The sequence below is a fragment of the Caloenas nicobarica genome, chromosome 1 (assembly GCF_036013445.1).
Source record: "Caloenas nicobarica isolate bCalNic1 chromosome 1, bCalNic1.hap1, whole genome shotgun sequence".
In the NCBI taxonomy this organism is placed as follows: domain Eukaryota; kingdom Metazoa; phylum Chordata; class Aves; order Columbiformes; family Columbidae; genus Caloenas; species Caloenas nicobarica.
The window spans coordinates 24675613-24697079 of record NC_088245.1 but is presented as its reverse complement, the minus strand read 5'-3'; the positions used below and the strand labels follow the sequence as shown (position 1 = coordinate 24697079).

Sequence of the window (21467 nt, the reverse complement as noted above, 5' to 3'; positions counted from 1 at the left end):
TCTCCATAATCCAGCCCAGGCAAGCAAGAGAGGATACAGGTGTCCCCAGTGCCACACTACAATCAGGACACAGTGAGCTCTAGGAGAGTCCACAGGCTCAAGGGGAGGCTGGACAAATTAATGGACTATAAGAACTATACCTGGAATACTAAATATAAAGACGCTACCTCTGAGGCTGAGGAAGTCCCTGAGCTTAAGTGGTGGAGACTGGTGGAACACGTGCAGGAAGTACTTGTCATACTCATACCACTGCTGGAGACAGGATCCTGAGCTGGGTGGCCTCTGGTTCCTATATATCACCAATATTCAAACAAAATCTCTTCCAATTTTTGTTGAATATAGATAAAAAGTCACAAGAAAGCTGTCTTCTACAAACCAAACCCTTTGTAATAGCCTTCCTCTCTTCTAGCTATCAGTTATGTGACTATTATGTCAATTTTCAATGTCACATTCATGTAACTTGCTTTGAAGGGGAAATTCGTAAAACAAGTCCAGTTGTCTGTCCTGGTGACAAAGAAAAAGTGCCTTTCTAACACAGCATTTTTGTATAGATCAAATGCCAGCATTCTTTGAGGTTTTGAAAAACACTTGGGAAAAATATTACAGCAGAGAGATCACCTCTGATAGCTACATGCCAGCCTTCTTTTTGTTTTCCAGGTCAGGATTGAATATTTCAGGAGGAACAGCTTCAGACAGCATTTAATTTACCTATTTGACTGCATAGTGACATCCAGGAATGATGGGTAGGAACTATTGTTGGTCTAGTTAAGTAGTTGACTCTAAGTGTCCTTCTTCTGTATCATTGTCCTATGACACGGATCAAGATCAGAAAACATTTTTTCGTGTGACACATGTAATTTTGTCAAAATGATACCTTTTTGTTAACTAATAGAACATGCAAAGTCATAACAAAATATTACAGAAGAGAAAATTAATGTGTTATTTTTACAATTTTTTACCAATCTATCATTTCTCTTTTATTATTTCCTAGCTTTTCATAACATTTAGCAATTCACTCCATAGTCAGATTGCCCAATGAGAACATTTAGTATCTTTTATTAATTGCAACAGAATCCAACACATTCTGAATGTTTTGAGGCTTCTGGAATCATTGAGATGACCATAAGCATGCTCAGACTTAAACAGTACATTAGCATGCACTTCTAATTACTTGATATGATTTTTTTTCCCCTCTTTTTGTACAAACTTCATCTGGAAAAGGAGGGATGGGATGCTAGGAACATTACCTTGTCTCCATTAAGATGCTGTCTGCATCCTAGGTTATGAGTTTGAAAAGTTGCATTTATTGCCATGACACCAGATACAATTTTGTGATCAGTTTGGACAAGGACCTGTCTTGCTTTGTAGCTCTATCATCTGTCCATGGCTAAAACAAACATATGAGTTAGCATTAGTCAATACAATTCTCACAGCATTGAGCTGACATTAGAAGGAAAATAAACCTCAATCCATTCATTCTGATTTGTGATACTACATCTGAACAAAGTGATGTATTTTGAAAAGACTTTTCAAGACCATTTATTTAGTGACTTATACTTTATTAGTTCTGTATTTTTCTGGATGGTTTCCTCAAGAGAAAAAATGACAAGACACAATTCAGCCTTCTTAAGACATAACATCAACATGATACACTTACTAAAGAGCTTTTAGAGAGACCAATAATTTCAATAAATGGTTTCCTATCAAATAAGTTATTTATCCTTCTCATTTATCTCTGTTGTGACATCTTTTCTTTGCCAATATCAGTTAATCTGAAGGCACTTTGTACTAGTCTACCAGCCAGATAGAGTAATAACCTCTACAGCCTCACCTCGGATCCTTGACACAGATACCTATTAACAAATGATGGTAATAACAAGTAGAATTATTACTGTTTGTAAGCATAAGGACCCTTTGTAGATGTGGTTTAATTACCTCTTTTTGCTATGATAGCTATACATACTATGGAGTAAAAGGTTATAAAAATCATTAGCATCACACCGAGAAAAGCCATAGCAGCATTAAATCAACCTGTGTCTATTCTGTCTGGGGAACTGACAGAGCTGGACCTTTGGGATCATCAAATCTGCTGTTTGTTGTAAGCTGCATGATCATATGAATTCCATAGGTCAGGATCCATACTAAAATTACAGATGTCACCAAGCCCATCCAGATTCCAGGAGTGAAGAAGCCTGTACAGTCACTTGCGTAGGAAAACTGGTTGTTTTCAATGTTGAAGCCTTGAATCTGAAAATGAAGAAGGGTAGATAGATGGGTGCAATTAAACATGGAACATAGGCCCTACCTTCAGGATGTATGTTGTAATTACAAAAAATGCACTTGTTAATTACCACTCACACTCTACCCATTAAAAGAGAGTGAGAACCAAATCATCTGCATAACAATTACCCGGCTTCCCTTTTCACCCAGGAAATTAAAAACATAGAATTAATTTGTTTGGCAGGAGGTCACTTCAGAAACATGTGACTTTTAGAAGCGAAGTCCCAAAGTGCATGTGTGATCAGTATTGCTCAAGGACCACTTAAGAAAAACTCAAAGCACTCATAGGCATGAGAGTTAAACGCCACCCAGATAATGAGATTTGTTGAAATACCCCGAGAATTTTAGCTAATAATTCCTTGACAAGCAGAAATCCTGAAACCTACTTTAAAATGCATCTAATGAAGATTACTTTTTTGGCTGAGTTTTAGTGAAAGTTCAAGGAGAAAACAGTTGTGAAACCTTTCTTACTCTCTCATTAGATATCAGAGACTCAAAACAGCAGGGAGGATTTATTTTATTGAGGTATGGGGTCTGTGTTGTCTATTGACATATGAAATCCATATAAGCTTTTCTAGACTTAGAAAAATCTGTAATATCTTTCCTTTGACTGGATTCTTGAGGTCTTCTACTGACTGAGCTCCTACCATATCATTTTCTTCAGAAAAATCAACTAATTTGGGGGTCTATTCTCTGCCTACCCACCAATTTTGCAAAAAGTAGCAATAAACTGAATGCCCTTGAGACCACTGTCCCTCTAAAAATTTTGTTAAAGCCCGTCAAAGGATTGGAAAACTATGAAGAAAGGGAAGACAATCCCCCCTCTACACACATGTTCATAGTGACATAAACACTAATTCTTTCAGAAGGAAAGGCATCTAATTGATGGAAGAATTAATCTGATCTGTGGTTCTGAGTCTTTCTTAAATAATTCAATGAAGAAAAATGAAGACTGGAATTTTTATATATTTACTGATTCTTTGAAATGACTGTATAAGGAAAGCACCAAAAAACATAAATCCACCAGTAAAGAAGCAAGACCTTATTTTCTATAAAATATCATAGAATAAAATAAAAATAATTAGTTTGTATAAAGCATTTCCCTCACCAGGCAATAAGAAAGGAAGAAGATCATGGATTTCTAGTTTTCTGTGTTCCCATTCCATGATTACTCTATGCTTTACCATAAACTAAATGGAAAGTTTTGTGCTAATAAAGGAGTTTGTACTTCCTAGGAAAGGTGTTGGTACAAATATTGGAAAAATTAGTCTATGGTTTGCGTAAAATGCTACATGAGTAAGCACTCTGTCTCAGGCATCTAAAGTAAATATGTACTAAATATGTGTGTTAAGACCAATGTCTATACCATCCAAAATGCTGATTAATAAAGCTATTATCATATGCAGAACTAAGGGCTATTTAGGCACTGTGGAGGTGAAGACAACTGCAGCAATTCAAGCTTTTCTGGGCCTCTTAGAAGAAACTTTACAAGTCAGATTATGGTAGCTAACTTGCAAATACTGCCTGTTCTCACTATAGGCAGAGTTCTGATTAAAGCAGGATTAGTGGAAATAAGCTTTTGGGTTAGATAACTGTTTGCAGAGTTTTATAGAATACAGGTGAATACCAAAGCCTTCGCTTGTTAAGCTATTTCTTTGACAACAGATGAGGATGTGAACAGGAGTCATGAAACGTAGCCTGAAAGACTTATTTACAATAAACACAAAAAGTAGGTGACGTTTTATGTCATTTATGTTCACAAAATGGATTGAAATTCTAGAACACAATACACACTTGTTGCTACATTTACAAAAACTCTCTGAAGCCCTTAACAGGTATATTTGGTTTAGAAAGGTTTTAGCACTTCTGCTTTAGAGCCAGAAATACTGGATTTTATTATGTTAATCCCACTGGGTTTTTTAAAGCAGGATTATGCTTATTGAACCTTCAAGGTGAAAGCTTTAATTGTACATTCTTAAAGTGCTGTGTCTACTTTTAGGTGGGAGATAAAGTATATGCAGGGTTCTTTTATTGTTTTTCTAAAGCTTTATCATTTCTGTGGGGGTGTTAGATCCCAGGTGGGAGACGAAAATGTGACTCCTAGCAGTATTTCTACCTATAGAAAAGTTAAAAATACTTACATGTGGTTGTTCAATTTTTATGAATGTAAAAGCATTTTGGATACAGACCTCTGTACTGCGGAAGTTTTAATTTTAGTGTTTGTACCAGCATCATTTGTATTGGTTATACTAGTCTGCATTTACTTTTAATTTTTAAAATATTTTTGAATGGAGTTCTCTCCTCATTTGACCTTTGACAAAGCCTTCAAGTAAAATCTGTTCTTTTCATGGTTCTTAAATGTACAGTGAATAACTAATTTTTAAACTTAGAAATATTTTAGCCACGAAGAATCCTAATATTCTTGATTTTAAAGCTTTTGGCAGTTTTTCTTAGAAACAAAGGGTCTTCTAAACCACTATGACACATACTAAAGCAAAGTAATACTTTTGATGGCAGCCTTCTCTTTAACTTCATAGACAATTGCGAGCTCCTCAAAAGGATAGAAGGTATAGTAGAACAACCATTCCTGTTACAACAACAACAAAACCAACAAAGCCCCCCACCAAAACCAGAGCAGTTTTGGTACTATGTGTAGCTATCAGTGGTGACATCCCAGGCTATGGGCATACCTAGAAAGCATCCCACAGAGGTTCTTTAGATGGTAGCGACTGAGCCAGCTCCAGAACTAAAGTAAAAGGCTCCATCGGCTCAGCCTTGCCTTGGAACAAGCTGTGCAAGGCTTCACTGTGCAGGTGCCGTGTCCCACTAACACAAAGATTCTGTTTTCAGGACCCAACATTGCAAAGTGCAATTGTACCAGCTAGGCTGGCATTGGATCCTGGTTTCTAATTCATTGCATAACATTGACATGAAGTTTCAGCAACAAGGTTTTGTGCTGGCTGCAACCACTGAGTACATCCCATGTGCTTTTTTCACCCTGCAACAGACTTTGGGGGTTTCTAAACTTCATTCTAGAACAAAGACTGATAGTGAGATCAGTCAGATTTTGCTACATATCACTGGAAGATATCTGGAAAGGTATGATCTAGTTTAGATAGAACTTAGAAATGAGACCAGAATGGTGACGTTTTGTTTTCTGACAAAACAGAAAAGATCAGAACGGGACTTTTCAGGTTGTATTCCATGCTTAGGACTTGATCAGAGGAACTGTAAGTTCTCTTTTCTGAACACTGGAAGCAGCTGCTGCTCCAAATCAGTGAGGAAGGTGGGAAACCTACTACTTTTACCCTTGATCAAGACCCCAGTGAAAGGATGCCTACTAAGGATGGAGCAAGGCCTCTGAGCTTTGAGAAGGCAGCAGGTATCAATGTATATAGAAATTCAAGGAAAAGATACACTGTAAGTAGACACTTTCTATTTCCATAGCCCAATTACTTTCATAGCCTAGTGATGCCCAAGCCTTTACTTCAAAGAGTTGAGTAGGCAAAGCACAGTTGTGTGGACTCAGATATTTTCAGGCCTTTCCACAAAAAATACCATTGGGAGGAGTGTTCACACCATTGATGTATATTGCTATGTTGCTGCTCAAAAATCTGTGGGACTTGGTCCTGGAATTTCTGGAAAATAAATCTCAGCACCAATGCTGTTCCTTTGAGATTTCCATTGTTTAAGAAGAAAAGTCAAATGTGGACTCAGATTATTGAGATATGGCTTGTTATTGAAATCATAAATACAATTATATCAGCATTGCATCCAGTTATCATGGGGTTAAACCAACTTTGACAAGTAGAGTCCAGTTTGGAATTATTCCTATCAGTTCCATGATCTCTTTAATCAAAGAAATACCTTAATGCAATATTGTTTTAAGATATAAATGATGATGCGTTTCTCCTAAGGCAAGATCAATGCTCAAAATTAGAAAGATGCCATAGTCTACACCTCACATATGTAGTCTGTACTACTGCACTAAGTACACAAAAAACTCATGCCTCATTCAAAAAAAAAAGCCAGCTGCTTTCCTTCCGGGCCATGTGGGACCTAGTATTGCTCCTGATTGAAGTCCATAGCAAACCTTCCATTATGTCTATTTGCACTGGGCTTTGTTTCTGTCTGTAGGAGTTCAGACAGTCTGTGCCACTGAAAAGAGCAACCACACTAAGTAAACAAAGTACAAAGAAACAAAAACAAAGTAAACAGCATAAAGCCACCCACCTAAGAGGCACACGTTTCCAATAGCAGCCCAATTCATTAAACAGGCATGGGGACTTAGTAATTCTTTGCCCGATTAAGCAAATTTGGCTTTATTAGTTTTTTTTTTCTGCAGACAACTTCAGAGTTTTTTTTTTTTCAAAGCTCTGTTTTCATGTTCTTATTGTTCAGCAACTGTCGTCTTTTTTACCCCTTTATCGAATAGCTCACCTAGGGGGAACAGCTTTTCTTTTACATTTTCCCTCAGGCTGGAATGAAAGTAAGGGCATTATGAATGTGCATCGTTCAGCACTTACAATAGCAAGTAATAGTTCTTGGAATTATCCCTGAAATGGCAATGTGTACTCACTTGGAACCCGGAAATGAAAACATCCCAGTTTTCTGCCTCGTCGTTGGTTGGAATCAGCTTTGCAGGATACAGATTGTCTGTTCCCACCAGCTGACAATGAAATGAATACTCTGCAGGAGCAGACATGACAGAAACATTAAATTTAGCAGACTGTCCTCCATCTTGCTCAATCTCAACTGAATCCAAAGTGGACCAATATCTAGCTGAGCCTGTATAGAACTTCTTGGTCATTAAAAACCTAGAAAGACAACAGAGGGGAAAAAAAAGTCATAATGACAAAAGGAAAAATTTATGTTCACTTGATAAAGCACTGGTGACAGATAAAGGTTCACTATTGCTAGTTGCAAGCATCACAGATGGTATCTGAGCTTGGCCTCCCACGTCATTAGGACTGTTCGTAAGTGAAGAGACTCTGTGAATATGTTTTTACAACTTCTTAGAGTTTTGTCTCACAAGCACATCTTCCCATAGCTGTGGCAGGCAAGGAGCAAATGCAATTTCATTCCTGAAGGGCCTCTGCCAGTGCAGTATTTCATCAGTTACCAACAGTTTATAATAAGTGGAGCAGAACCTGGGAGACTGTCAGTGGGCCTGCGGTGGCTCTCAATGAACATCTTATGTGATTTTTTTTTTAATTTGCTTTTATGATAGGTAGAGGCACGATAGCCATTCCTATTTATCATTGCAATTCTTCCTTGGCTCAGATGCCTAAATGGCAATTTGCCTTTGAAAATGTCTGAATTTGCAGTAGAAGACAGAGTTTTCTCTCACTGGAGGGTGAGGAAGAGTCGCCAGCCCTGGTTTCCCAATTTGTAGCAGGTTAGGTACAAATAAATATTTTCTCATTTTGAAAAGTTCTGTGTATGTGCAGTATTGCAGCAGTTTCCAGTAGTTTATAACCACAGGATTTGTACATATTTGTTACTACCACTGCAGTCTGAACACCTCCCAAATGTTCTGAAACAGAAATAATTGAGAACATCCAAAAGTACATCCTGATCCTTTAGAGATCAGGACTATGTCCTTGCCCTTACCACTTTTTACTAAGTTACTTTTAGGTATACAAGTTATCTAATAAGGAAACAATAAACTTTTATCCTTATTATATGTTGCTTAATACTTTAACCCTATTTGGTCTATGTATGTATTGCTCTATTGTTTGCTGAAGAATTTTTTTTCCTTATTGGTAACCATAAAGAATTTAGAAGATTAATCTTTTAAGCAATAAGTGAGACTTACTACAAAATAAAATATTCTAATATGTCTATTCACAATCAGTAACGCTGTATGTGGAATTTAAAATTTGGGGTAATATTTACATGCAATTATGACAGATTTGAAAAATAAGCAATTATCTATAGATGTGGCACAATATAGAATATTTTATGTTTTATAGGGCGTATGTAACTATAAAGAGAATATTCTCTGTTGCAGAATATTGCTTGTTTGTTCAAATCAGTTGCTTTCAGTAGCATGTCTTCCACATAACATAGACTCTAAACTCAACACAAACAATGGTCCTTAGGAGTATCAAAATTTGACAGGTTAGGCTAGTACAGTAATTGAGCCTTTCCTTTTTTCTCCTCTCCTCTCCTCTCCTCTCCTCTCCTCTCCTCTCCTCTCCTCTCCTCTCCTCTCCTCTCCTCTCCTCTGTCTTCTCTTGTCTTCTCTTGTCTTCTCTTCTTTTTTCTTTTTTTTTCTTTTTCTTTTTTTAATAATCTGTGGCTTTTGATTCCTATAATTTCATAATCCACACGAGTTTCAAAATCCTCAGAAGGAATCCTAGAACTCAGAGTGTCTTTCAGGTCAGAAAAGAATGTTTCGTCTAATGGAATTCTTTACGTTTTGAACCTAAGCAGCTCTTTCCATACAACATTCAGCTACAAGCAGCAGTGAAAAAAAAATCATCTAGTACACATTCACAAATACTTATGGAAAATATTCTATTGTTATAGTGATAAAGTTAAAAAATTAAAACACGTATTAGCCTAGATATTAATTGCAAGAAGAAATGAATGTTTTCCTGATACGCAGCACAATCTGAACAGAATTTCCATGGTGCATCAGTAGCAATGCTATAGGCAATAGCTGAAGGCCAGTTATGAGCACAGAGAAGTTTACTTAGATGTTTGGGCCAACCACAGATTTTGGATGTGCTCTTTACTTTTGCTGAGAAGATAAGAAAAGTGGTATACAAAGAAATTCTTTGGAGACTTACAATATGAACAAACAAGTTTTATAAGGCTATGTATATGAGTAGAGTTGAAAGTGACCTGCAAGAGATCGCTGTCTCTTCACATTGCACCAAAGACTAAAATTTTGTGTTACTTGCAGATTTATGAAAATTAGCATTCCAATTAGTGAGCAAGTCAAGCATTGTTAACTTAATAATACAGGCTTTTATCCTTAGTATTTTTCCAAACAACAGATAGTGAATAGCCTCCAATAAGGATGTGTTCAACTGATAACTGATACAATTCATTAAATTACAAAAAAGACATTCAAACAACAAAAATCAATGGAATTACTTCATTTAGTTTAATATTTTCTCATATGAGTAGATAGCAAACAGAATGAGCACGATATAGCAAATGAACAACAAGGGGAGGCGAGATAACAACAATTTTATCTGCAAAACTGAAAGTACCTTGACTTTTATAGGAAATGCTGCGTGTACATTAAACATTAGAGCCAATACAGGAAGCAAACTTTCACAGAGACATCATGCACTTTATGTATTGTGCCAGATAACCGTATGAACTCTAAATGCCACCACCTGTTATCAATCACCATAACACATGGCTGTTCATTACAAGGAGAGAGATTTCTAAAAAGAAAACTAGGTGGAATTACTATTGTTTCAAAGATTCAAAGAGAAACACAACTGTTAGGTAAAAGACTTCAAAGCGCAGTTCTTGGGTCAATTCCACTCTATACATGCCATGAGCATCAACAACAGTCAAGTACTTTTCAGTGTAAGTGGTGAAAATAGTAATGCCCTTCTTTTCCACCCACTTTGACACCTTTTCCCAGAGAAGATGACAGACAGGTGCTTGAACAGCCAGATGTCACCAGCTGCTGAGAGAGCTGAGATGATGCTTCTTCCAGCAAAACCTGCTGCCCACTGCTCCTACCCCCGCTGCAGTTCACTTTCCTAAACCTACCAAAACCAGAAACACTCTGCTCCCACTCCCAGCAGCTCCCCTCCCTGTGGCAGGGGCAGGAGGGTGAATGGGACAGCTGCTCCTGCTAGAGGGAGGGAGAGGGAGGTGGCAGCTGTTTGCACAGGACAAAGCAGCTGTTGCAGCTGCGAGCAGGAGGTGGGATGCGAGTCACTGCTCAGCATGAGGTGGTAGATGAGTGGTGGTAAGGGCAGGCTCTGGATCCAGCTCATGCTGCTGAAGTTAGAGCCTCTTCTATTGAAGAATAGATTGAGCTGTTTGAATGTTTTCCTCTCTTGTATCACTTCCTGTCGTCAAGGGATGCTCTCCTACACCTAAGTAAATGGGCTTTACAGTGGAAAAAAATGCAGTCATGGCTCTGAGCTCTGTTGCTTCCCACCTTTTTGCCATGCTTGTGTCCTGCTTATCGAAGCAGACTGTAATCTTACCAAGGAGTCATCTTGAACATGAAACGTAATCAAAGTGAACCATAAGGGAAAACTGAGGTTTTAACGTATCTCTGTGTGTTTTAGAAGGTCTTGAGAATAGACTTGCTGAGATGAACGAGAGGAATAAAGTGCTCCTGAATCATGAAAAGATCAATGGATTGTTCTGGTTCTGTTGAGGTTATCTTATTATTTGCATTATATGCCATACAGTATTGTATTACAGTAGCTAATAGAGGCCTAAAATGACACAATTGTCTCTTAAATCAAGAGATAATCCAACATAAAACATCACAGATAACCAAGGGTGTCTTTAGCAGAAAATTTTCTCAATAAAGGCTTCTGAGGAGGTGTTGGTTGATGCGAGCCAGCAGCAGCCAAGCACCGATATAGCTGGTTGCTTATTCCCTGTCACCAACAGGACAGGGGGTTAATAGGAAGAGCAAAAATGGGGAAACTTGTGGGTCGAGATACAGACAGCTTAATAAGTCAAGGAAAGAGGAAAAAAAGCAATGCAGAAACAATCCCTCTCTATCTCCCACAAGCAGGCCAATGCTCAGTGAATGCCCAAGCAATGGCTACCATGGAAGCCACCCCTCGCCTTCTTTCTCTACCCCATTTTTCATTACTATGCGTCTGTGTTACTCATAAAAAATAATCAATTTACACATTTTTGCATCTAAATGCCCTGAGGGGCTATTAAAAACCTGGATCACACCTAGCCCAGTGGGATAAATCAAATTCTTCTGCAAAACACAGCCAGCCTAAGCTCCTTTAATTACTTGCTGGGCATGATAGAGGGTAGGACTTCACCTACTCTCTTTTCAAATATTAATCTGTTGTGGAGCCTGAGTTTCTTATCCCAGCTTCAAGGACTGTTAATGTATTTTGGTATTTAGTTATAATGTATTCAAGTAGAAGCACAGGTCAAGAGAAACTTTGTGAGCATTTCTGCCTTTACTACAACAGGCTCAAAGGATGTAAAACATATTCCAGAATAAGAGAGAAAACATGAACCATTCACCTTTTGTACTGATGTTGTCCTTTAACTTACAATCAGTCTGTCTGCAGAGTTGCTTCAAATTTCTTCTCTCCAGATGCATCTCAGGTTCATGACTACATTAATGTTTTCTCCCAATGATTAATTAAAATGATAAGATTTTAACAAACAGATTACTAAATATAAATCTGAATAATCCTCATTAAGTCCATATGCATGCACCAACATCACATTTGATCTTCTTATGCCTGCTACAGACAAACGTTTCAACTGCCAAAGTGTTTAGTTTCTATAGTAGCATCCTAAGGTTTGCAATTTGCTATGTTAACATTGAGCAAAACCTGTTAACTGCTTTAAAGAAAACAACCCCTTTAAGTTCTACCAATTGGCTTGGTAGCTAGTTTTGCAGCACAGTGTCATGATCCATAGGATTTTTGAGTGCTTTATGATTCATATTATTTTATTTGAACTGTGATTTTACTAGAAAACCTGGTGTTATGCCGAAGATGGTCACATTTAGGACAAATGTAGGAGGCAACCAGATTCATTTGCACAGAAGGAAATTACATCAGAGCAGCTAAGACGTCCACCAATATGAGCGAAGACATGAGAATCCAGGGCACAGTTTTGGTGGGTCTGTCTCTACAAGAGTGAGGCAGGAGCCACAGACAGTAGACAGAGGAGCACGAGGACAGCACCAGAACAAGCGATATTTTGTGACTTGGAGTAAAGGCATGACTCGGGTAGATTCTTGGTTTGAGAATGGTATTTTTGAAATGGGATCCAAGGAAACTGTTTCCTTAATTCCCTGTGATGTTCAGGGAAATGAACAGTATTGAAACCAAGAAATGCTTGACTCTATTGCCAAAGACAACCACCTCAAGGATCCTATACATAGCTAACCACAATCGTCAAAAAAAAGGTAAAAATACTATACTAACAGCAATCTTCTCTGTACATTATATTCTTTCAGAAAGCTCTAGATGCTTGGATGGGAGGGGAGATGTTAAATAACAAAGTATGTTTGGTTTTTTTACCACCTATCATAGTCTTATGACGATGACTGGAAGTGGTTCGATGTACTCCAAACACAAGTCCAAACGCACAACTGACTCTCTTCAAGACAAGCCCTTCTGGGGGTCCTTTTACATAATGTATATGTCCTTCTATCTCAGTGTAAATAATGGTATTTATTCATTCATGCTTATCATCTTGGTGCGATGTGCCTCTTTTACTTGCCTACTAAAATGTTGTTCAAGCTTTGATTGTCTCCTACATTATTCCTTTAAACTTTCTCTTCCATTTCTTTGGATTTTGGTTTCCCTTACTCAAAATGTCAAAAGCATTTTGTAAGAAGTCATTCAACCTCTTGCTGCCCAAGCAAACATCCAGTTTATCCTCTGATATAAGCAAATTAAATTCAGTGCAAATTCTCCAGCCCAACTCCTTCCTAAATAACTTTAAGCAATCAACTGAGGCACCTAAATGAAAAGAGCAGGCCACATTATCTTTGCCAGATCTTAAGAAAATAATTTTAACTGCTGTTCCTGCTGCTCAGGAAAGAACTGAGGTTGGTGGACCAGCAGCTGTATGGCATCCCTCACAGCAGTAGCAGACGCTGTTCCATCCCTAGAATCCACTACTGAGAACAACAGCAGCAACTCCTCCTTTTGACTTTTCATCACAGGTCTTCCTGTCTCCTAAGTTTTCTTCTCTCTTCTAATGGTAGGAGAAACCTGGTCTTGTAACCATCCATGGAGCAGAAAAATTACGAGTTTTTGCACCACTCAATAGCCACAAGGTAGCTTTCACACAGTACACTGGTAATCTACATTAGGACTAAGTACAACCCGGGCCATGTAAGTAGACAGCTGCTAGAATTGTTTGCAAATCACAGTTAGATTTCCCTGAGACAGGATTGTGGTTTGATCCTATCAGCAAAACACTATGCTGCATATATCAGTACCTTACAGTATGGTCGGTTGCCTACACCACTTTTTAAGAGTTTTACCTGAGCATATTAATATCTTCTCTCTACAAAGACTGTATTATTGTTCTCCTATGTAGTAAACCCTCAGAACAGAAAGTAAATAATAATTTCAAAACCGTTTCCACTTAACCCCTCCTCTTTTTTTCTTCTAATTTACAATCAGGCTTTGCACATCACAAAGGTCTATTTAAGAATAAATCATAAGTTACCTTATCTCCAGGCTGCTGATTCCATTCACTGGATTTGTATATCTTAATGACAGTCTAAGAATAAGAAACAGATTTTTAATGTTAGAGTAGTCAGCTTTAATTAGATCATTGTGACATTTCAATCAGAGGGAATATTGTAAATCAATAGGCAATTACAAAAGTCATATAGCAAAGGTTCAGTACACAGAAAAATATGACAAAATATTTCTAGAGTTTTTGTTGCCCAAGAACAGGTGCCTCAAAGTAAAGGAAAACAGAGATCATGTTCCATTGATGTACTTCCAGTTGAATTACTACCTAGTAACTGGCAATATTCCCCTTCAAAGAAATTTTGCAATGAAATTATGATCTTATTATTGCCAGTGGAGATTTCTGTGATTGTACGATCAGGCATAGAGAAACCAAATATAAACAAACAAGGAAGTAAGGAACATAAAGAGGAAAAAAAAAAGTGAAAATAGGAGGCTGTATGTGAACAATTTTGGGGGTCTTGAGTCAATCTTTTTCTTCTAAGAATATTCAATTTAGTATTTTCTTTATTTTGGATTATTTAGAAGAATAAAATTAAATTAGTATTAACTTGACACTGCACCATTTCTTATTATTTTTCAGAAACACACGTATTATGAAATTTCTTGGGCTACTCACGTTGTGTTGGAGTCTGAGCACTCAGAGGAAGAAATATCCACAGTTCGGGTTACAAATGTTGAATTTGTCAAATCTATAGGAACTGAACCGTTGGCTGTGAGACTGAAATTACTAGCGTAAAAAAGGATGCATGTATCATTTCCAGTGGTCTTGTTCAGAGGAGGATATGACAAACTGTCTTCTTCCTCAGTGGCCATTAATTGTCGTCTTAATTCTGACGCCACACCAGTTCTTCTAGAAATCTGGAATAACAGCACAGAAACAATTCATCTCCTTTGCAAGAGATAATATCAACCAAATACAGACCTTCACTGTTCTGCACCATGAGCACCCATCCTTTTTAAATCCTCAGTCAACCTCAATATTTTTATTGTCTGTCTATTTAACTGGCAGTATGGAGGCAAATGGGGTGGCGTTAACCTAGGTTCTCATGGTCAGGTGTCCATGTGAAAACAAGTATTAGTGACATTAGGCAAATAAACATAAAACCATGTTGTTAATGCTGCCTTAAAATAGTAGTATGCATTAGTGGTAATAGGTGAAAGAAATTATTTTTTTAACAGAAGAATATACTGAAAGAAATTAACTATATTTCTATGATAAAATCACAAGAAAACTTCAGCTTGCCAGTTCAGTGACCACCCCCATTAGTAACAATAACAGTTTTTGCACTTTTCATTTCAACAGGCATGAAAACAGGCTACTCAACTACAACAGTGTTATATTTAGACTCTTCTGATGGCTTCTGGAAAAAGAAGATCTATGCTCATTTGGCTGATGTGACGAACTCCTACAAGAGGCTTCAATGCATATATACATTTGCTTTTAGGTGGTTTCCAGGAACTCTCTTTAATAGGTAGTGCTTTTTTACAAATATGCCCAGGGCATCCTTAGAAAAACAGCCCCATTGATATCAATGGTAAAAGCAAAAGCTAGCTGACCTTATCAGACAATAACTTAATCCTGTTGTTCATATCTTACTCTTGACTTTTTAATCTGTTCATATCTGGGATATTCCATTTATTTTTAAGACCCATGTCAGATTTACAATTTTGTATTCTACAAGCGGCCTCTGCCCTTGGACAACTTTGGGATACAAGAAATGAGAGGCATCGCAGGGGTTACCAGAACTGTAATTATGTGGAGCTATTGCCTGGAACCATTTTTAATGTGTTTAAAGACAGGCAAGGACCATTTTCCAGCCTGGAACAGAGGCTATAATATTGCTTTATAACCTGCCTGTAGAGAGGAGCCCCAGAAGATTTCGTCACCTTAACCGCTGCTCTCTAAACGCTATGGGCCATCTGTTATTTACAATGCGTCTTTGCAGATATCTCATTTTATGAACAAAGAAGAATAGGCTGAGTTAAAAACCTTTGACTAAATGCTCAAATGAAGATTGCAATCTTCCTCTCCCATACATGCATACTTTATGAATTTCTTTTTAATTCAGAGTAGTGCCTTTTCAAATACATCAGAACATGCATTATTTTAAATGAATACCATTTTCTTTAAAAGAAGAGTGTACAACAAAAGAAAATATTCAACTTTTGATATAAAACTTTTAATCTTCCCTTAGGCTCTCCTGAAATGTAATCATTTTATTTCAAACTGAGAGGAAAAGCTGAAGTCTAAATTATATCTTGTCTAAGAATTGACTTCATTATGTGGGCCTCACATATCGTCTAAAGAGGGCTTTAAAAACCACCTGCTAATAGCTGAAAACAATGCTATATTGGAGACTGTGATTGGGCTAACTGAGGGGATTAGGCTGAAGTACCTTAAAATAAAAAGAAAGCTATTAGAATATAATCATGAGACTCCAGCTTTATTTCTGTTGCTCTGCTGCCAGTACTTTGTTCTGAGGCTCACACATAAAGATTCCTTTTCGTCTCTGAACAAGCATATTAAGTGTTTGCCTGTGAAGAAGGGATATCAGGGACTAAGAAATCCACTAGTTTCCCATGATCAAACCTTTTTAACCAAATTTACCCATTGTGAAGCAGGGAGGCAACACAGCTTGCCAAGCACATTTCTAAAAGCAGGCTTTGTTTTGGTCGTATTTGTGACTGAAAACATGGGCAGTCACGGACTGGGCAGCCCAGCAAGTCTGTATTTGCACAGCTATAGGCAGGCAGGACAGCTACACCAAATGTGAGCCTGAAGGTATCAGCTTTCTGGAGAAACGTCCCTCAGGCGCTTACCAGCCTATACATTCATCCCTCCAGCCTGAACATGCATTTCTACAAGTTACCTGTGGGTGAGGTAATTTAGCTTGTTCAAAATCAGAAGGCGTTACCTCACAGAGATTCAGGAAAACTTAGTCTTGGGGTTGGAAGGAGGATCTCTGAAATAGCCCAGCCGGGGACCCATCGGAGGCCTGAGGACAGCAGTGCTTCCTTCCAGCTGACCGGCAGCCAGAGGCTGAACTCCCCAGCACATCCCTGCCTCTCTGTTTCAGGAACGTTTTCTTATTCTTTTGTTGCTGCACAAACATGAGCTCACTGACTTAAAATAATTCTCCTCATGCCATAAATTAAACGATAAACTACATAGGACAAGGTAGTTGCTTCAGAAATGCATTAGACTTACGTCGAATTATTATAAATCAGATTAGATTATTCAGGAACGATCCATAGTGGCAGTGGTGTCAATCACTAAATTCTGTTGTTCAGTGCCCCCTTTACCTAATCTGAACCATACAATTGCCATCTTGTTCCTCTGGATTTATCAATGACATTTTTGATCTCAGATATGCAGCAAGCTATCACAAGACCTAATTAAACAAGGCACAGAAAAGAAAGGGTGCAATTTATATTTTTCAAGAGCAGAAGTGAATGCTGTAATTATCAACGGAACCTGTAATAGAAGCAGCCTGGACAAAATTCCTCCCTTTGATATGTTTTACAAGCCTTCTAATTCAGGATTATCTCTCTTGGAAAGGAGAAAGACAGCTGATCTGGCAACATTTTGATGCACCAACTACTGATCTTTTTTCAGAGCAAACAGACCTTAGATCCAAAATTATTCATTTATTTTGTTGTTGCTGGGCTTTTGTTGGCTGTTCCAAAACAGAATGGCTAGACATAAGAAAAAAGATCTGGGGCCATTTTATATATTTGAAAGCACAAACAAATATAAATTGGATGGTTGTAAACACATATGAGAAAAATACAAAATATTGGGAAAAGAAAATTTTCATTGGCTGAAATGATGAGTGGTAATGAACCATAGAAAGAAGCTACATTTCACAGTAGTTCCAACATGAGATTTTTAGATGTCAGTTCAACAGATGGCTACATCTTCTTTTTCTGTCTTGTACTTCTTGACTTTTTTATTGTTACGTTTAGGTGTGCACATCCATAAGAATAAGAAAACTGTCTTGGTGGTGTTCATCGCACCTTTTCATTTCTAACAGTATCTATCTATGGTCACATCCTCTCTGTAGAGTTGTTGCTCTTATTTTAAGAGTTAGAGAAAGGGGAAGGTCTTTCTGTACCTGCAGGGATGGAGGCCAGGAGGAAAAAGAAGGGTACATTTCTTTTTTTTTTTTTTTTTTAGGTTGTACCTTAACCTAGTTTCTGCCTCCATACTAGTACTGTGGGCTACAGTGCATTTTCTGTATATAGCCTACTCAGATGGCAAATGGTAATTTTTCTGAATTCAGTCATAACACAATAAAACCTGTTGTTGGAGTCACAGAACTACATAACAGTCCTATCTTCTAGTAAAAAAAAAAAAAAGTCCAGTATAGGAACCAGGTATTGCTATTAGTATTAAACTTCATAAATGCAGAAAAGAGCCTGCAAATATTTAGGAAATTCATAACAAAGAGAAAAGCTCAAAATATATTGTGAAAGGGGAAGTAAAAAAATCCTTTTGGTCACTTACGAATTTGAAGGGCTGAATCATGAGGTGTAACATCTGAGGAGGGAAGGACAGACACTGCAGCTGCTCCCATAGCACCTCAAAGACAAATACCTGCTATCCGAACCAGATTTTGAGTTTGGTAGCTTGAGCTGTATATACCCATCAGTAATTCTTTTGACAGGATACCAAGTAGACTGTACACTTACATTTTCTCAAACTGCTTTAACAGGGATCTTTACAATCCTTTTTTTTTTTTCACGAAATATCATTTAAAAATTATGCTAGGAGGCTTCCATGTGCCAAGTGCAGGGGTGCTGCTCCCAGCAGAATGACAGATCATGCTGGTTGCTGGAGTTTGGCTGAGGGACATCAGAAGGCACATAGTATTCACATCCCAGCCAAGTATCAGCACATTTCAAATCCTTCCCACACAAACAGGTCACTTTTCCTCCATGTTTTCTAACTGGTGTAGCATCACAGCCTCACTACAGATGGCATCACCACTGCTGCCACCTTCTCTGCTAATACACCAGTTTTTCTGAAAGATACTGTGCCATAAATCTGTGATGCAGGCAATGGTTGGTTGTATCTCATTGCTAAAGGTCAAAAATTTTAAAAGCAAGCATTACGATTTGGAATAACCATAAAGATGTTCCTTGCAGTGTCAAGTTTATAAAATCGCATGTACAGCGAGGAGAAAGAATGTATTTGATTACACTTATTTCAGTCATCTGCTGGTGCAAGACTGGAGCATAACAGTGCTTTGGGCTGTCAAAATCTAAAACATTAAGTAAAGAGTTACCAGTTATTTCTATTTTTGAGAGTTTGAACTTTTTACATTTTTATGATTTCTAATGTTTTGTGGGTTTTGTTTTTCCTTCCTCTCTAGGCTGTCTTAAAATATAATTTCAATTTTGGTCCTAGATTGGGAGAATCTTGCATTCCGTATATAACTCAAGTAGTGTCCCTCTGTTTTACTGAGGGACGTAGATTCATCCTGGTTGTGTTGCCATCCAGAGGGACGTCCACAGACTGGAGAAACAGGCTGACAGGAGCTGCATGAAGTTCAACAATGGGAAGTGTGAAGTCCTGTACCGGGGGATGAATAACCCCAGGCACCAGTTCATACTGGGGGCCATCCAACTGGAAAGTATTTCTGCAGAAAAGGACCTGGGGATCCTTGTGGACACCGAACTGAATGTGAGCCAGCAATGTGGCAAAGCAGGTTAATAGTGTCCTGTGCTGCATTAGACAAAGCATTGCAACAGGTCAAAAGTGGGTCATCCTTCCCCTCTACTCAGCACTGGTGAGGCCACACCTGGAGTGCTGGGTCAGCTGCTGGGCTACTCAGTACAAGACGGATAGACATACTGAAGAGAGTCCAACAAGGGGCCAGAAGGATAAGGAAAGGTCTGGAGCATCTCTCTTACGTGGAAAGGCTGAGAGAGCTGGGACTGTTCAGCCTAGAGAAGAGAAGGCTCAGGGAGGGAATCTTATCAATGTGTATAATTACCAGGAGCGAGGTTGTAGAGAAAATGGAGCCAGGCTCTTTTCAGTAGTGCCCAGTAACAGGATCAGAGGCAAAGGGCACAAGCTGAAACACAGGAGATTCTGTCTGAACATCAGGAAAAACTTTCTCTACTGTGAGGGTGACTGAGCACTGGCCCAGGTTGCCCAGAGAAGTTGTGGAGTCCCCGTTTGCAGAGGTGTTCAGAATCCCACTGGACATGGTACTGAGCAACTGGCTCTAGGTGGCCCTTCTTGAGCAGAAGGGATGGATTAGATAACCTCCAGCTGGTCACATCCACCCTCAATTATTCTGTGATTCTGTCTGGAATTATCTACAGAACTAGACTCCAGGGGGATGAGGAAGGCTTCTTCACTACAATGGTCAAACCCTAGATTCCTAGTTTTCAAAAGAGATAGAAGCCCAGCCTTGTTAGGATATATTTTCCTGTCTACTAAGTGAACTACACATTTTTCCTACTACTTTTTCAAGTCCTATCATTTGAATTAACATATCAGTACAAAATGTGAACCATGAGATACTGTTTCATACCATCATTTACGAACATATGAAATCAGACATAGTATTGAAAAAACCCACTGGTCCAGGGCAGCACAGACTTTTGAGTAAGTTCAAATTCAAATGCAAACTTTGATGCAGCAACTACAGTCCTTTGTGCTCTGTTGCAAAGGACGTTACCTACCTGCAACTAATTTTGACTTTCATTCTTTATAATTCAAACTGACAGAGACAAAATTTCTGCTCTGCTGCAACGGAACACAGAGGATGTTTAAAGTGCTTTTTCTAACAGGAACATTTGTAGGGTGATCTGGTTATACTCAGAATCCCCCAAACATTTCCTGTGGAGTCGCTTAGTTTATCAGGAATTACCAGAAGCTCATTTGAATGAACATTTCTTGCTCATTTACTTATCTCATTCAAAGTAGTAGGTTATCACAACTTAAAGGTAGTTTTTAAAATTTGAAATTTCTGTTCATCCTAAATCACCTGAAATTTTATAACTTGTATATAATACAGTAAAACTTACATATCTAAAGACTGCACAAATCCCACGTAATTGCACCTGCAGGTGTTATCAGAACCCGAATTTAATTTCTGAAATTGTTTTTTCCTTCCATATTAATTCTCTTTGATGCAAACAGCACAAGGTAAAGGTACAATACAGCTTTGAAGGGAAACAAAACAGGTTAAAATGTGCATTGAGTAGACTCAGGAAAATTTAGAAACCTGGTTTAGAAAAATCAATTTTTGTGTGCACATATAAGCTGCAGTAAGCTCTGGATTGGAAGAGCCAAACCCTTACATTTTTTACTCAGACATATTTCTTGTCAACATTAACGCTTTTTTTCCAAAGTAGAAACTTTAAATGGACCGGAATCACCAGCCTATGCAGAAAAAGCAAGCAGGTATGTAACATGCATACATTCTGTCAATGGCAATCGTTTATTAACAATGATTACTACCATTTTAGTGCCCTGCGAGATATGTGACCAGGCTTACTGGTCCACATTATCATCTGGATGGCTCCCCTGTCCAACTGTGCATACTTGTACCAGCAAGCCAAAAGGCTCAGGGGCTGTGACACTCAGCTCCTACTGGCATTTTGCATCTCCCAGGGATTTTACAAAAGTGAGGCAGGGACATGAGTGTTAAAAGTCAAAATATAGGCCTCACTATAAGAGATAATGATTTCACCGTGAGAGCTAATGATCTCTATTATAATTGATAGTTCTGACACACCTTGCAGAGAGTACCT

General features: G+C 38.2%; 1 protein-coding gene across 1 annotated transcript in view; it reads right to left on the bottom strand.

The window, feature by feature from the left end:
• Positions 1-971: 971 nt before the first annotated feature.
• ATP6AP1 (ATPase H+ transporting accessory protein 1) overlaps positions 972-21467 on the bottom strand; it is a 54411-nt gene continuing 33915 nt past the window's right edge. The window contains exons 7-10 of the mRNA XM_065649803.1: positions 14314-14555; positions 13666-13719; positions 6860-7097; positions 972-2247 (exon numbers count right to left, since the gene is read on the bottom strand). Coding sequence (XP_065505875.1) covers positions 2038-2247; positions 6860-7097; positions 13666-13719; positions 14314-14555 — 744 coding nt within the window. The 3' untranslated portion in view covers positions 972-2037. The remainder of the gene's footprint in view (positions 2248-6859; positions 7098-13665; positions 13720-14313; positions 14556-21467) is intronic.